General features: G+C 36.9%; 1 protein-coding gene across 3 annotated transcripts in view; it reads left to right on the forward strand.

Annotated features, from left to right (window-relative positions):
* Positions 1-17,576, forward strand: part of LOC145685815 (endoribonuclease Dcr-1-like) — a 166,323-nt gene that overhangs the window by 89,819 nt on the left and 58,928 nt on the right. For all 3 annotated transcript variants that reach the window (XM_081758387.1, XM_081758386.1, XM_081758385.1), the window contains exon 13: positions 3,890-4,031. In XM_081758387.1, the coding sequence (XP_081614513.1) occupies positions 3,890-4,031 (142 nt within the window). The remainder of the gene's footprint in view (positions 1-3,889; positions 4,032-17,576) is intronic.

Raw genomic sequence — 17,576 nt, forward strand, 5'->3', positions numbered from 1 at the left:
CCCAATGCACGATGCCGCGAGCAGTTCATCAAACGCACAGGACGACCTTCTTCTGGTGCAGTGCTAATTTCGGTTGTTTTGGAACCGGTTCATGGGATGCTAACCAATGATGATGACCCCGTGGAGCTTCTTACACGACCCACTTCTCATCACATGTCAGCACCATGTGCAGACATGGCTCCTTACTCAAACGAGACAGCAAAGAAACACAGGTATCTGCTCGCGTTGCCTTCTGGCCCGGAGTCAAATAATGTGTGACCCATCGACCCAACTTGTAGTGCTTCCCAAGTTGATTGACGTGCTGCCGAATGGTTTTTCCACTCACATTGAATTGTAGTTCCAGTTCCTCACATCTTTGGTCATTGTTCGCCTCAATTGCTGCCTGAACTTTTTAATTTTTACATGTGTTGGTCTTTCGGCACGTGGTGCGTCTACGAGTGTCTCGTCACCGTACTTAAACTTGTTAAGCCAGCGCTGCATTGTCCGCGTAGTCACAACACCCTCCCCAAAGGCCTGGCATATTTTCCTTCCCGCTGCAGCGGCGTTTGACCCCAGTTTGAACTCGTACAGTATACACGCCCTTATGACACTCGGTGGAGGTCCCATGTTCACTTTGTCCTTACGCAAGTTCACGGTGTAACTTGCACAACCAGGTAGTATGTTGGATATTCCACACCAACAACTGACCTTTGCCTTATCTCCATTCGCATTCAACTCACGGTGTGACGGTCATTTGAACAGACTTCCACAAAAAACGACAGAACTTTCTTGATTACCTTTATTTGATCTCTAAAAAATGGTGAATATCAAGTGTTTAACAGAGGATCATATTAAAACTTAAATATACTGGTGGAAATATGTTGAGGAACACCCCATGTACATCGTCCAATTCAAGCGAAGTTTACACCGCACACTGTGTCTGTAGAGATTGTGCTGAACTTGCTTTGTAAGTTCCAGTATATCGGAAATCATAGAGGGCAGGCTGATCGAGTATTTGTAGAGAACATTCTGCTTATGGTTTGTAGGTGCTTGGACAACAGACGATTGCTTTTATGTGTATTACAGTCTGTGCACTGTCAAGACGATACCAGTGAACGCCTAATGTACAGTTAAGTGACTTTGAGCATGCCCGTAGAGTGGAGCTGCAAGATGCCAAGTGGTTGCTCCACACTAGTGAGCCATGGCATGCCACTGGTCCATCGTTAGTGTACATGATGGAAGACATAACGTTCCTCACAGATGTACCCGCGATGCACCGGCTAGCTCCTGAATACAAGGATTGTTCTGGCCACCATAACTGAGAAAACGGAGCCCGCGAGTGTAAGCAGAGCCATTATGGCTCTATGTGTGAGCGCACGAACTGTTGTTCGAGGCAGGCCTACGTTCTCGCATTCCGTTTACACAACTACCCCTAGAGACTGCAATGGAAGGCAAGTGTAAGGTAGTCATACATGCGAGCGGGAAAACCCTGTGTCTGTTTGCACTCACTGTACAGGACCTGCAAGGGATTCTGGTATGGATGCAGTATGCTACACATTCTGGTCACTTCCGGTTTTCATTCAGGAGAGTGTGACTGGTGTGTTGCATATTTGGATGTCATCAGTTCTGTCCTCCAACCTTATTTTTTCGGCACGGAGGTTAAATGATATATTTACAGTTTAGCACAGGATCCCAACCACATATCTGCACTACGGGTCACATTTGGGACCCTTGGGAAATCAAGAACAATATAAAGTTCAGGCTGCGTAAGCTAATTGTTTGTTGCATTGCAATAGACTTCTCTGGTATTTTTCTTACTAGATAAAACTCAACTGTAAAGGGGAATTAGGGAACCCAACCTGCTCCTGTAGACTTGCCGTCTATATTTCAAATAAAATTTTAAAATTTTCAGAATCATTGTAGAATATGTAGATGTGAATTACATATGTAGCACCTATATACAAGTGCAGTAATTTTGTACATGTAAATAGACAACATGTAGAAAGCTATACTTCATGTCGGCATATGTTGTATGAGATATGACATTGCCATTTATGTCTTGTCTATGCTTAAGCTCTAATTTTTAAGCATTTTCCCGAAATGTTGCAAGGAATTTTTATACTTTAGAGAGCGAGAGAAAGAGAAAATAACGTCATTGTAGTTTTTCATGCTGAGAACAAAAACATGTTTAAAAAAAAAAAACGTTTTTTTAATGTTTAAAACGTTTTTTTTTGTTTAAAACGTTTTTAACGTTTAAACAAAAAAAACATGTTTAAAATGTTTATTTTGTTTAAAACAATAATCTAAATAGGCATATATATTACATTTTTACACTCTTAGGTACTGCTTGCCATCTATATTCAACCGCTAGATCAAATTTCGGGAACTTCCCTTATCTCTATCCGCCCAAATGTTCAATTCCGGAGAAAGAAATCGGGATTTTCCCTATCTCCGTTCACAGAATATGTAGTTTAGTTTCTTTGTGTTACGTTCTACTGGTCCTCTGCATTCTTAATCTTTAAACTCCCATTGACGCAACTGCTGTGTCAGGGCTTTAAACCTCAATGGCTCAGTCTTAGGAAGCAATGAAGTAGTCTCCTACATTATAGTAACCTGTATGTGTACTTGTTGTTTATAGAGGAAGAGGGGGTCAAATTTGGTTAATTTACATTTATTTTCGGGACGGTCCCATATAACACAAGATATATTTCACTGAAGTGGTCTAGAAGCATAATTCTTGTTCGTATACATGGTGTGTGCAGCAAAAATGATTTGCATATGGACATGGTACTATAGTGGGGGAGGGGAGAGAATGTCTAATTCAATGAATGTTTTTCTGCGCATTTTTTTTTATATATATTTTCTACATAAAACGAATTCATTACGCAATGGCAGCAATGGCTACCATTTCTTATATTATTGTCACAAGTATGTGGCCTACACATTAGCACCATTTTGTCAGCGTAGGGTGGCCGCAAGGGTTGTCAGGGCCCCGCAAAGTCAATATTTTCATATTTTTAATGATTTTTTATGTCTGTTCTTTTCCTACGAATACGGTGGGAATTTCACGAATGTTACCTCGTTGGAATTTGTGGTCTATAAGCTTTCCAATTGTGTATAACTCATGACTCTGTGATAATTAGGGGGGGTCACCAGAGCCCCGAACGTGAGAGTCTACCATTTTGTTAAAATCCCTGGCGGGTGTCTAGAGTTAATTGTGTTATTATGCCGTAGACACTAATCATTATTAGCTACCCATGTTGCAGATAGAGATGTATCTTGAAAACTGTTTAGTTAAAATGTCATTTGCTCCTTGTAGGCTAGGCACTGCTCTTTTCTATGAGTTGTATTGTATTTGTCAGAGCATTTCTTCTAGCTTATGACGTGAGAACTGTCATTATTATGGAAATGATAGTGTTCAAAAAAATACCCAATTTTTGAATTTATGAATTTGGATCTTAGAATAGAATAATGTATAGTGTGTTTAACCTCCGTTATTCTTGGAAATTAAGAAATGTTCAAATACTTCACTTGAATTTCTGTTGGTTTAGTTATACGCACACTGATGTGCAGAATTTCGTTGAGTAATTGCTGTTATAATAAGAATATAACTCTGCTTGTAATTTACTCCGTGCACAAATCCTGCGGAGGATGGGTTGTTTGTTAGAAAATTAAATTAGCTTCAATCTGATATTTTAGTTGTTTTAAACATGTCCAACCGGCATCGAAAAAAAAAAAAACGTTTAAAACAATTTGTTTAAAACGTTTAAAACAAACTGAATAAAACAACAGCCCTCGTTTTAAACATGTTTTAAACACTTGTTTTAAACATTTTGTTTTAAACATATCAACCCTGGCTGAGAATACGTCATTTTCTTGTTTATAAGTGATTTTTTCCTTTCATTTTCAGATACTGTGCTAAACTTCCTAGTGACACATTCACACGTCTTACTCCAAACTGGAGGATAGAAGAGAAAATCGTTAATGGCACCAGTTTATATCAGTGTATTCTTCAGCTGCCGATTAATTCACCTGTGAAACAAAACATTGTGGTAAGTTTAATTAGGTAGCCAGACAGGTAATTTAGTTTTTCTATCTTATTAGGATATTAAAATAAACAGTCCAATATTTCAATTGTTGCTTTTAAGAGGTCTAATCCACCTAGAAGCTTTCCGTTTGCAGTCATTTAGGAACGCGAAAATAAATGCCGATTTGTAAATGGCTGGAAATCGAAAGCAGATAAGTGAGTCGTGATAACGGTATTTCATGTAAAATAATATTGTCTAACGAGCTCTTTTTCCACTTTTCGTTTACCTTTTATCTATTTGAAGATATCACATAATTACTGTAAAATTAGCGGTATTTTAATTTCGCGGTGATGGAGCCTCAGAAATGTAATTACATTCGTTTATGAAACTAACCTACTTTATGTCCTAAGGATTACAGGTTAGTACCCTACCTGCTTGTCTAATGGCTGGTAAACGTGCCTCTGGTGCACGGGATCCGGTTTCAGCTCTCGGTGGGAGAACGTGGAGATGTGAACGCTTTACAATAATTTGGATTCCAACTAAAACTGTAGGTCCACGTCTCATGTATAGCCTTATTACTGTGGTGCTAAATTCCAACCAACGTACGTAGGTTAATTACTGCAGAAACGAAAATTTGCCACTGGATCCGATCCTGAGCCAGTGCAATTCAATCAGATATTTATTTGAAGAAAGTAATTGATGCATTTTTAATACTATTATTTATTTATTTATTTTTTTTTTTTAATAATAATAATAATGTGGATCTATCTATTTTGTTAAGTTGAATGTATGCTGTGTCGTTTCTCAACAGGTGAAGTCACTTACATGAAAGTCGAATCACTGTGAAAACATCTTGCTCTTTAGTTGCAACAGTTCTAAAATTGAAAAATAGCAATCCAATCAGGATTGCTATTCCTTTCCCTAAGATCCATCCTTTATTGTCATCTCATTATCATCATCTGGATCTGCCCAAAATCATCGTAACTATAGATCGTTATCAAAATAATGGTAACACTCATGTAACTGAACACGTAATTTTTGAGAGTTAACAACACTGAGCCTTCTTGTACTCTGGATATCTTGCGTTTGTGACGTGTTTTTGGTGATAATGAGTAGTACGGAAGGCTGTGTAGCACGGATTCTTGGATGCAATAGGTCAGATGTATTTAATGCTGTAAAATGGGTCTTTTGCGGTGTTGAAAGGACGTAAATTGTGGGTGCGTGGTAGTTGGAACAAGAGTATCTAAGACTGCCTTTATGTTGAGAGCAACAGTGTCCAAGATAATGATGGCACACAGAACTCTTGACAGTTATCGTCACAGAAGAGAAATAATGGACGGAAACCAGACTTAAGGCGGTCTCTAACCCTTGGAGCGCGCTGAGATTCTCCCTATCTAAAAGCATGTAAAATTTGGTCATGATTATTTCAGGAACTACTGTACTTAGAACATTGTAATTTTGGATAAGTGTTTTAATGACCAATCTCAAGAAAATGACTGAGTAATTTTATAGATATCTCGTTTGGTTTTGCAGTTGATTTTCATCGATTAAATTTGACAACCATGCAATGAGACTCGTCGCTGCTGGCCCGAGCAGACACATTTTTTTTTCCTCTTTGGTCACGTTCATTGTAACTCAAGAAACATTTCAACGCTCTGCGCTATACGTCCGCTTTCCTGGTATACAGTTACTGTGCGATGCCGACACACCACAGGTGGTTGAGGATGTCACCAAACTCAGTATAAGGACCTATTTATGGCTGGTCGAGGGAAAGTTGGTGAGGGTAACAGATCTATTGTTTCCGTTTTGTGTTATTTCTATATATACTTCTCAACACTTTTGTTCCATGCTTTTATGCTGTAGAATTCACCCACGCCAGTTATAGCTGTAGGTTTTGGTTTCACAAATGCGGTTCCTAAAAGAATCGACTGAAAAAAAAAAAAGTATTTCTTTCATAAAACAGTTCAACTGAATTTGTTTAGTTGTGCTGTGTGTTGTGAGGAGGTATGAGTTGAAATACTAACATTGGGTCTTTGAGACATTCTGTCGCCTTTTGTGCTGCTGTGATATTTTCTTCTTTTTTCTTTTTATTATTATGTATAATTCTGAGCGATTGTACTGGTTGTTTTTAGAGTTCGTGGACAAGTTTTCACTGTTACACCCGTATTGCTTTTGTAAGTCTCTGAGTTTCGGAGTAAAGAAAACAACGTATCTAGTATTGACTTTTGTGCATATTTACGTAAATACTAACCCATATTTGGCAAGATGAGCGATACAGAAGATTCGAAAGTAAGAAGACGGAGATGCTACTCTCGGCTTCCGAAAAAACGATCCCGTCAGGGATATTTTCTGAAGAAGTACTGAGAAAATCGACGAGAATCTGAAATGGAAATGTCTGCTTCTTTCAAGTATTGGATTGGTGCGATTGAGATGTCTATTGTCACTTTCAATGGCAATAAAATCAAATAGAAAGTATAATTACTAATTAGTTATTCAAACTAGTCTGCGGTTGCAGCCACATACTTTGCGTTCTCTCTGCCAACAATTAGATTCCATCAAGAAAAAGTCTGATATCTGCAGTGGCGGAAATCATGCCCGTATAAACGTGGGGTCTGGGGGACCTGCTCCCCTAAATTTTTACTGACCCTCCTAAAATTTTCACGGTATGTTTGCAAATGAACTATAATATGATGATGGACTATAATATGGTTGGATCGTCCCTCCTAATTTCTACCGTTCCCCCTACATTTGTGGGCTGGCTACCTGCCTGGCGGAAACGTAGAGAGATCAGGCCTCCCTTCTCAGTAGCGACCATGTTATTGCTTACTAAAATATAGAAAAACTTGTACAGGTCGGGTAAATACTTTTTGCTAACAAACATTCAAATGCAATACAAACTTCTGATAACCCTAAAAAACCACTAGAAAAATATCAGTAGTTTTGAGTTGTCCACAAGAAAAATATATGTGTAAGCCATATATGTCTCTAACTCTTCAGGACCCCGAGATATGAACATATAATCATTGTAATCCCCATCCATATTTCTTCCCATCCTTTTTCTTACCTTATAGACCATATATAAAAATACCGCTTATTGAGAAGACGAAATAGCAAATTGCATGTTTCTAATTTTCAGAGATTCTGACATAACTACATCTTTATAATAATTGCAATCCTCGCCCCTCATTTTCCTTTCTATTTCTTTCCTTATTCTTTTTATTAAAATACTGAAAATGCTGAAATACGTGTGAAATTATTTTAAATGTGAAGTCCAAATACCAAGTTTCTTGAAGTCTCTAAGGGTTTGTAATGATGATTGTATTATAATTCCCACTCATTTTTCTTTCCGCTCCTTTTCTTCCCTTCCAGACCATATTATGGGGGGGAAGAAAGCTGAAAATACGTATCTAATATGAGTTCAAATACCAAATTCCATGTTTCACAAATCCTATGTATTGTCCAAATTTCAAATTTCTGGTTGTGGTTTAGCCTTTGCTTAGTGTCAGCCAGTCACTCAGGACTTCAATATTTTATTTACTGAGATTCAAATAGTCTGTCTAATTAAAAAGTTTACATCTAGTGTGGCCGAAATTGTCGAAGGATTACTTCTCGTCTCGATTCCATTTTCCCCATCTCGTCTCGAAAATTTCCTTTTTTTTCTGTATAATGACTTGAACATCTTTAAACGTTAATAAGTGCTCTTCATTTTGTTCGCACAAAAACTTTGTCAACTTATAGGATTATATTATGCATCATTGAGATTTAATATTTGGATAAAATACTGTTTCCCACAGGACTCGAGAAATTTTTCGTTTTATCTAGATTGTCGTGTGGAAAACAAGGTGAGAATTGTCATGTTTCTTATCTTGTCTCGAATTTAAAAATTACTTGTTGCCTCGATTCAGAGACGAGACGAGACATCTTGTCTCGTGACAACACAACTTACCTCACCAGTGTAATATCCTTTCTGGGTCCTTCACAAAAAAAGAAAAAAATTGTACCCTATTACAGGGCCAATCATGAAATCTATTTTTATTCTAAAAATTCAATTTCTATAGCATTTATTCACAAAATTATAAGAACCATTCCATCACTAGAAAAGTCACTCAAATTCCGCTGATTCTATTTTGACAGAAATTATGCTATATTCTAGATTTACTAATGAAATAAACTCTGGAAACGACAGTATAGAGTATCAAGTGATATTTTCTAAATTAATATTGAAACCGAAAGTGATATTAGATTTATGCTGCTTCCGGTTTTAGAAGAGAGATTAGAGTGGACAATATATTTTTTCTTGACTACAGAAAACCGTTTTTATCTTGGTAATTATCTATTACAGTCTTTTGTCTACAGTGATTAACATTAAAATGTCAACATCAACATGAACTATGTAACATAGTATACATATGTAATATACGGAACACTGTTAGATATAAGATATCCTGCAGCGACATGATGTGATATCTAAGCGGAAAAAAGGCAGTACGTATGTAGCATATGGATAATGTGTGCTCCGTAAAGATTTACGTAGTAAACATATGGATTCAGTATATTTGTACAATATACCGATGTCCGGATAACGGGTTTTTCTCTGTGTATTGTCACTTGAAAAGATTGGCCACCCACTAGTCATTCAAAAGCCATATTTAATCAATTGAATTGTATGCATGAAATTATGATGCGACAGCTTGAAGAAACATCTCATTTGTCGAAAAGAGATGTTCTTGTGTTACTCCATGATGAATAAAATCGATGGATGTCAAAGAGTTAGGAGAGTGAATAGACATTTTTTGAACCAGACTGTACAAGACGAAATTAGTGATGGAACAAATGAATTCAGACTCCATAATATTGTATCCTGCTGTGCTTAGATTGAACACATTCTTCACTTCCTTTTACTGTGAACGGACTTAGCCTCAAACTTGAAAATATATATATATATAATATTTTCGAAAAGGAGTGTGGTTCAGTACTTTCTTATTCACTATAATTCTGAATATTAAAAATATTTTACGTTTTGCATTTTAAAAAGATATGTGAAAATTAGTACGGAGACAGTTTTGTTCTTTTTCCAATCACTTGACTGTTATGCTTCTGCTGTAAGAAAAGTTACATTATCTGTGCTCAACCTATTTTCAGATTCGAGGGAGAAAATGACAATAATAATAGTACTCCAATAAGATGTAAAGAAAATGAAACTTCTTATAAGCATTTCGTGTAGGGAGACAGGGCAACGCGAGGAAGAGGAAAGAGAAAAACAAGTCGATTGTTGTTTTCCTTGCGAGCAGCAGCCAGTCTTATTGCGCGGTTGTCAAATTTAAATGATCAAAGTCCACTGCAAAATGAAACGGGATATCTATAAAATTGCTCAGTCATTTTCTTGAGATTGGTCATTGAAACACTTATCCAAAATTACAATGTTCTAAGTACAGTAGTTCGTGAAATAATCATGACCAAATTTTACATGCTTTTAGATAGGGAGAATCTCAGCGCGCTCCATGGGTTAGAGACCGCCTTAAGTGAGAGGCATTGGGGAATATTGAAATGAATTGTGACAGAACCAGATAACTAATCTGCACAACTCATTGCAGAACTCGATCAGCATCAGAAACTTTTTTTTTTTTTTTAATAACCAGAGGCTGACGAAGGCTATACAATCTCAACGTTTGTGGTCTGGTTACACATTTTTAATTTAGCAGGTGCATTTGTACTGTAATCCTTGTCGCTTTTGTCGTGATTTATTACTCAAAAATAAAATGAAATTTCTAGTTTTGCGCCCTACAACTATAGTCGTTAGACTAAAGCAGACGGATGATTTAAAAAAAACAAAAAGAATTAGTGACATGATAATGTGGGAGGAAACGGAAGAACCTGAGAAAATTCATGGACACGATATTTCCACCACAAGCTAACGTGTCTTGGGATCGAACCAGGGGCCCTTCATACCAGACTTGAGCGCTTTACCACTGAGCCACGGTGCTCCCACTGTTCTACTGTTTCGTCCTTATGCAAGACCGAGGTGATAAAGGATGGGATCCATCGGGGAAAGGGAGGAGCAAGTGATAGACCATGATGGAAGATCAACTCCCACAGTATTAGACATTCCCTACCGCACTATCTTGCCTTAAGAGAGCTGGATTATATGACCCGCCAGCGGCCCCTGGTGAATTGCTCAATAGGAAAATGTTTTTGGAGTGATAAAGGTTTTTCTCCTGGAACATAATTTTTCGTAATCGAACCTGGCAGTACTTATTGATTTAATGATAAATCGTGTGTAAGTTCACTCAAGTCTATTTAGTTACCTTCTGCATTTTCTTTCAGTAATTATTTTAAGATTACGAGGTGTGACGAACACAAAACGAGACTCTTCCAATAAATCAGTGTACCTACAGAATTAATTTTCTTGTGATGTTATCACCTTCAAAGTAATCTCCTTCAGCATTAACACATTTGTTCATTCGGTGCTGTCATTGCTGGTAACATTCCTGGGACGAGATTTCTGAAAAGTCCTTCAGCAGATTTTCCGTTTTCAGTTGAACATCTTTAACTGAGGTAAAATGGGTTTCCTTTATGCAAGATTTAACTTTAGAAAATAAATAAAGAGCCAAATCTGATGAATAAGGTGGATGCTCCATCACAGTAATGTTTTTGCTGGTCAGGAACTGTGCCACTACACGTACACTTAAGCTTCGGTCACCCCGGATCACCTCACGGACTTTCGCGAAGTTTTGGTCAGCAATCGTAGATGACCAGAACTTTCATTATTTTCTATACTGTCCCTTCCCTCCGAAAACCGTTTATGCTATTCAAAGACGTTTCTGAGGCTGATTTCTTAAGTTTCACAAAAAACTTGATTTTGATTCGCGTCAGTTTTTACGTTAGATATGTTTCCGGTAGAATTCAGTTGCACGTGTTCACTCACTGATGCAGTACGCCTAACTGTCACGACCGGTTAAGTCGAAACTGGATAGAGAAGTACTGTGGAATTATGTAACCAAAACGGTTGTTACCAACTCCAGTCTTTGTTCAAGTTATGCATTTACTAGAGATGACTCCAGAGTTGAACCTTGAATCTGGGGATAACTTATATATTTCCTCAAAGGGTTAAGAAGCAAGTTCCAAAACCGGTTTCAATTCCTTGCCCGGAAGTGACACCACTCCTTCAGGGTTGAAAATATATGGAACAACTTGACGTATATATCCTATATATCAAAGTATTCCGCATGACTAGTAGATTAAGAATATAATATGCACTATCCAAATATGTCCTATATCAAGGTAATAAACCGCAAAAATTATTATTTCACTATAAATATCCTATATTAGTGAACCTCATTATCACGCCGTAGAGTGATCGTGAAACAGTGTGAGTTACGTGGCCCTCACACCTTAAAAACAAAGGCCAAGTCCTAACAGCACCATCTTGCCAGAACCGTGACGTGTGAGTTACATGAATCACACACATAGCCAAAAACTAAAGCCAAACTCCGGCAAACAACATCCAGCCGGAGCTTTCTTTTCTCTCATTACCCGGACCTTGTCGTGGCTAGAGAGCTTAAACCCTGAAGGGTGACCAATCAGGTTTATATAGAAAAAAAAAAAGAGTAAATTACCACTGCGATTAGTTTTTCCTAATTAGTAACTCAAAATCTGTTGAATGCTTTTGTACCGTGTGACTTATATCAAACAACTCTTCTAGATAAGCAGTTGAGAACTCACAACGTATATAGGTGAAATCATGGAAAATATAGAAATTAAAATGTTTCACATCTAGCCATAACAATGAGTTACATTAGTTGTGATACCAAATGACTTACTGTTGACGAGATATTATGGATATGCTTTCCTCAACTTTATAGGTCCACTAATATAAGATATTTATAGTGAAATAATCATGTTTTCTTGGTTTTATTCATTACTGTAGGATATGATTGAGTAGTGCGATCTATTAGTCATGTGGAGCACTTTAATATATAGGTCATATAGATCAAGTTGTTTTATATATTTCCAACCCTGAAGAGGTGGAGCCACTTCAGGGCAAGGAATTGAAACTTCTTTTGGAACTTAATCGACAAACACTTTCAGAAAATACATAGGATATCCCCAGATTTAAGGTTCAACTTTGGAGTTATCCCTAGTTATTTTTTTTTTCTTTTTTTGTCTCGCCTAGTTTTTCCAGTCATCAGCTCTTTATTTAGTGTAAAAGGAATATTTATGGAGCTTTAAACTACAAATTTCAGTTAACTTAAATTTTAGAATATCTCCTCTTGTTGTCTGTCTAATCTCAACTTTTCACTATAAAATGTTCGTAGTAGATATTTGACTTTTAAAATAGATACTCGAAATGTAAAAAGTCGACGCTCACGTGAGTAGTTAACTTTTAAAATAACTAACTAACTAACTAACTCTATGGCCTATGGAACCCGGAGGTTCAGTGCCGCGTTCACAAAAGCTCTCCACTGACTTCTATCCTTAGCTAATTGCATCCAGTTTCTACTTTGTATTCCTATCTCTGCGAGATCCATCTTAATATTATCCTCCCATCTGCGCCTAGGTCTTCCTAATGGTCGTTTTCCTATGGGTCTACCAGTCAAGACTTTGAAAGCGTTTCTACTTTCTTCCATTCTAGCTACATGACCTGCCCACCTAAGCCTCCTAGACTTGACGACCCTAACAATGTTGGGTAAACCGTATAAACTATGTAGTTCCTTGTTATGAAGCTTCCGCCATTCCTCATTCTCGTTCCTCTTGGGTCCGACTATTCTTCTCAGTGTAGCAATTTAGAGGTTGAAAGCGCCAAAAGAAAAAAAAAATGTTGCTCATACAAATTAAGTGGCGGCGGAATGAGAATTGCATGGAAATAATTTGGATATACACTATCTAGATTTAGTCCTCTATTTATTATAACTAATAACGAAATAATATACGTATAACAACAACAAGTAAGCAATATAATGAAAAATGTCCTTTGCCTATGTTTCAGTTTTTTTGCATAGGTTACGTTAATTTCAATTTCAAATTTCCCATACACAAAATATAGAAAATGTTTTTCGTATTAAGTTCAATTCAATGATTAATTTCACTTTCAAAAGTTCCTTTAAAGCAGTTCAATTGACAACCATTAAAGCTTATTGAAGCTAACCGATTAGCACATGTTCGCACTAGTTTCACATGAAACTTCTTAAGTATCAAAATTACTTTTCTTGAGTTATAAGCACAAAGAAACATACGTAAATACATAAGACATATATATACTAAGCATATTAAACATATTTGATATTAGTTATAGACATGAGGACCGAGAAAAATTAATTTATATAGATATAACATGGCACAAAATAAAGTTAAGAATAATATGAAAATTTTCCTCTCCTAATTTCTAATTGCCAAACGCATCGCCTGAAAAATAGTTTTCTTATTAACTAGCAAACCTGCTATCCAATATAACATAATTTTAGAGTATTTTCAAAGCCGAAAACAATATGAATTTAACATATTTAGGAGAGCCTACTTCTCCACCACTGTCAGTTGTCGAATCAAGAGCCGTAATGGCGATCCTCCCTTCCACATCTAAGAGGAAGGTTTGTACTTCGGAGAATCGCCACTAGAGGCGCTTGTATTAAATGCGTAACTGTCCTCATTCTATAACCTACCAAATTTTCTCTATTATTTACAATATTTTCATTTATGTGTCGATTACGTTACATAAAAATTCCCTGTCCCCGCTAAAATATATATGTATAAATACATATATATTTTGAACTACAGAAGTTAATCGGCACATAAAGGATAATAGACTATGACCATTGCAAAAGGAACAAAAATATGATACATACAGTAATTCCAGCGACGACCACTTACAACTTATGGACACACAACACTTAGATGGATGAAATACCGCGGTATTATGATAAGATGATACACCCTTTCACATCTCACTACACTAAGACACTATACACTTCACTGCCAGATATCTGGAAAATACAAAAATGAAAAACACACAAAATAACTGTACAGAATATTATTGTTACATTTTAAAAAAGAATTTTTAATTACATTTTACGTTTGGCTTACTGAATTATAAGGCTTAACGTGATTAACATTTCTCTTAACGATACGCTTAGGATTAGCAACATCTTGCAACGATAATGTATTTAAATTAGGTTTGCTCAAAACTTTAAAGGGACCTTCGAATAAAGGACTTAACTTAGGTGTAAAATGTTTGATAATTGAGGCCTTTTGGAACTTCTTTACCAAAACTAATTGGTCTCTATGATAATTTGGCAAGTCTCTGGTTTTAGAGTAACATTTCTGCTTCCTCTTCCAAGATCGATCAATATTTTCAACAAGTTTCGCCATTTTCTCTTCTTTATCAGGAGTACCATCTAGTTCTTCCAAATTTAATTCCCATAGAACATCCAAGGGTGAAGACAACTTACGACCAAGATAGATCTCCGCCGGCTCAAATCCAGTCGATTCTGAAGCACATGTTTAGCGTATACTGTATTTTCTTGATGTATTGGGCCCAATCTGATTGATGCTCATTAACATACGTTCTCAGAATGTTCTTAATCGATCGAATCTGTCTCTCCGCCTGGTTGCTGCTAGGTGAGTAGGGAGCTGTAGTTATGTCCTGAATACCAAGGCTAAAAAGATGTTGCTTCATGTAGAAACTTGTGAAGATCTGTGCACGATCGTGGACGACTTTATTAGGAATTCCCAGAAGAAAGTAAAGGTTTTCCAGCTTACTGCAAATAACTTTGGAGCTTAAAGATCTTAGTGGTTCTATCATCACAAACCTGGATGCAGCGTCACAAACAATAAATAGATGCCGAAACGGTCCTGAGTTCGGAAACGGCCCAGCGGTGTCAAAATACCAGCAGTGGTTAGGTCTAATTGTTTTCCGGGAGTAATAAACACCCTGTTTCTTCCTATTACCATCCTTGCACGTCTGACATCGCAAGCATCCTTGGACGTACTTGCGAACGTCGAGGAACAAATTCTTCCAACTGCATCTTTGGGCAATCTTGGCTGCTGTCCGTGAAAAGCCGGTGTGACATCCGCCCACTTCATCCTCGTGAAAGAATTTCATGATGCTGTGTTTCATGGCTTCAGGCACTAAAATCCTCCATCCTTGATTCTTCCTTCCTTTAGTTTTGACAAAAAGAATACCGTCATTTATTTTGTATTTGTCAGCAAGCTGGCCCTGCTTAACCTGCTCTATAATTCTTTTTATCTTTTGGTCTTCACTTTGTAACTCCTTAAGAGGACGACTGAACACAGGTGCATTCCAGAAATTAGCCAAAGATAAATTTACTGTTTGTCCTTTAAAATTTTGAATTTCGTTATATTGATCATCAAAATTATGAAACTCCACTCCATTGTTAACTCTAGACCAGAAATCTGCCAAAAAGTTCTGAGACGTCCTTAAATGAATAATTTTAAATTGAAATCGCGATATTTTCTCTATCAAGGTCCCATACTTCCTCATTCTTTTATGATTACGTAACAACCATGTTAAGGAAGAGTTGTCAGAAAATATAGTACAAGGTTTAATTAAATACATTTCAAATTTCTGGAGTGCCAAACAGAGAGATTTAAGTTCCAATTCAAAAATGTTCTTAGACCAATCGGACTCAGGAACAGCCTTAGAAAACAAAGCTACAGGTCTTAGAAGTTTTTCCTCATCATACTGCGAAAGAATTGCAGAAAATCTTTTGAATGAGCTGTCACAATGAATGACAAAGGGTTTATCCATATCAGGCACACGCAAAATTACATGATCTACAAAGGCCTGCTTTACTCGTTGCAAGGCTTCCTGTTCTTGTGGTCCCCAATGAAATTTATTTTTTACAGAACTTAATTTATGCAAAGGAGCCATAATTTCGGCGTAATCTGGTATGTATTTCTTATAATAATTGAAATAACCGCAAATGCGATTAACGCCCCTCCTGTTTTTAGGCTGTGGTAGATTTTGCACAGCTTCTACACGCTCGGGATCTATTCTAGAAAAGCCACCTTCAAATTCATATCCTAAAAATTTTATCTTTGTTTGAAATAGTGATAATTTCTTTTTCGAAACAGTTATACCCCATTTACGCAGTCTTTCTAACACTTCTAATATTTGCTTGTGCGTTTCAACATCTTTGGTGTGTATAAGAAAATCGTCACAAAACACTTCTAAGTTTTTACCTATCATTTCACCAAAGATCTTGTGCATAAAGCTAGTTAAAACGAATGTGCTACATCTGAACCCCATTGGGAGTTTACGATGAACAAGCAAGCGAGTGGGCGTGCAAATGGTAGTATATTTCTTGCTTTTTTCAGAGATGTTCATCTGAAAGAAACTTTTCCGAATGTCTAACCGAGAAAACAGAGTATCTTGGCCTAAGTTGGCTATAGTAGCCTCTACATGTGGGCTAGGAAAGCTGGTTACCCTAACCTTCTTATTAATTTCTGAGAAGGCAACAACTAAACGTTTAGATTTGTCGTTATTCGTCACCAAAAAACATGGAGACGAATAAGGAGAATAGGGGACCTCTTCTAAAACGCCCTCTTTTATTAACTCATCAATATGGGATTCCAGTTCTTTTAATTTACTTCCTGTAACTTGGTACGGTTGTAATCGAACAGGGGTGGGATCTTCCATTTCTATCTCATAAGTAAAATCCTTAATTTCGCCCAAGGAATTGGAGATAACATCTGAGTAAGAATTACATAAATTTTGGACATATTCTACCAATTCAGGATGCTTATCTTTTAAACCAGCTGAAATCTCAATATTATCTACCTCATTATTTTCATTCTCGACTAAATCGTAATTTTTATTGGTGTCCTTATATAATTCCCTGGAATTAAAAACATTATTAAAACAACAAAATTGATTAGGAATGGTGCTACCTGCGGTTTGTCCTCGGACTGGCTCCTCCTCCCTCCTTCCTTCCTTCCTAGGATCCTCATTACTCCGTATGGTACGACCAGGATAGTTCCTTTTCCTTTGGACAGGCGCCTTGGGTTTGGAATAGGTGGATTTTGATTGACTAAGCACAGGTATAAACTCACTGAAAGACATATCTGAATGTACAACTTTAGCAGGCACTAAATCTTCCCTCCAGTGTAAAGGTACTGTTAGGTTTAACGTGGTGATAACAAGTTTCTTTTGGGATATGTCTATAATAACCTTGTTGTCCAAGATGAACTGATTTCCCAATAGAAGATCAAAATGGGTTGAGTTTATTACGTAAAACCACAAGTGAAAGTCTGTATTACTAATTTTGATGGTAATTTTGACCTTTTGATGGAGCGTTACGACTGTCTCACCTATTCCCACCGTGGTGAAGTTGGTGGGTATAATGTTTACTTGTACCCTATTACGTATAAGGTTCAGAAATTTCCTACTTATCAGATTTACACAAGACGCTGAGTCCAATATACAGGAATTGGAAACACCATCCACTGTTACTGGAATAAATAGCACTTGTTTATCCCTTTCTAGATGATTTAACAAAGTTCGAGGTAAGAATTTTCCTTGAGATGTAACTTTTGGGTAAGGAAGGACAGGAGTTT

Source organism: Thermobia domestica, chromosome 5, assembly GCF_964235325.1.
Source record: "Thermobia domestica chromosome 5, izTheDome1.hap1.1, whole genome shotgun sequence".
NCBI lineage: Eukaryota > Metazoa > Arthropoda > Insecta > Zygentoma > Lepismatidae > Thermobia > Thermobia domestica.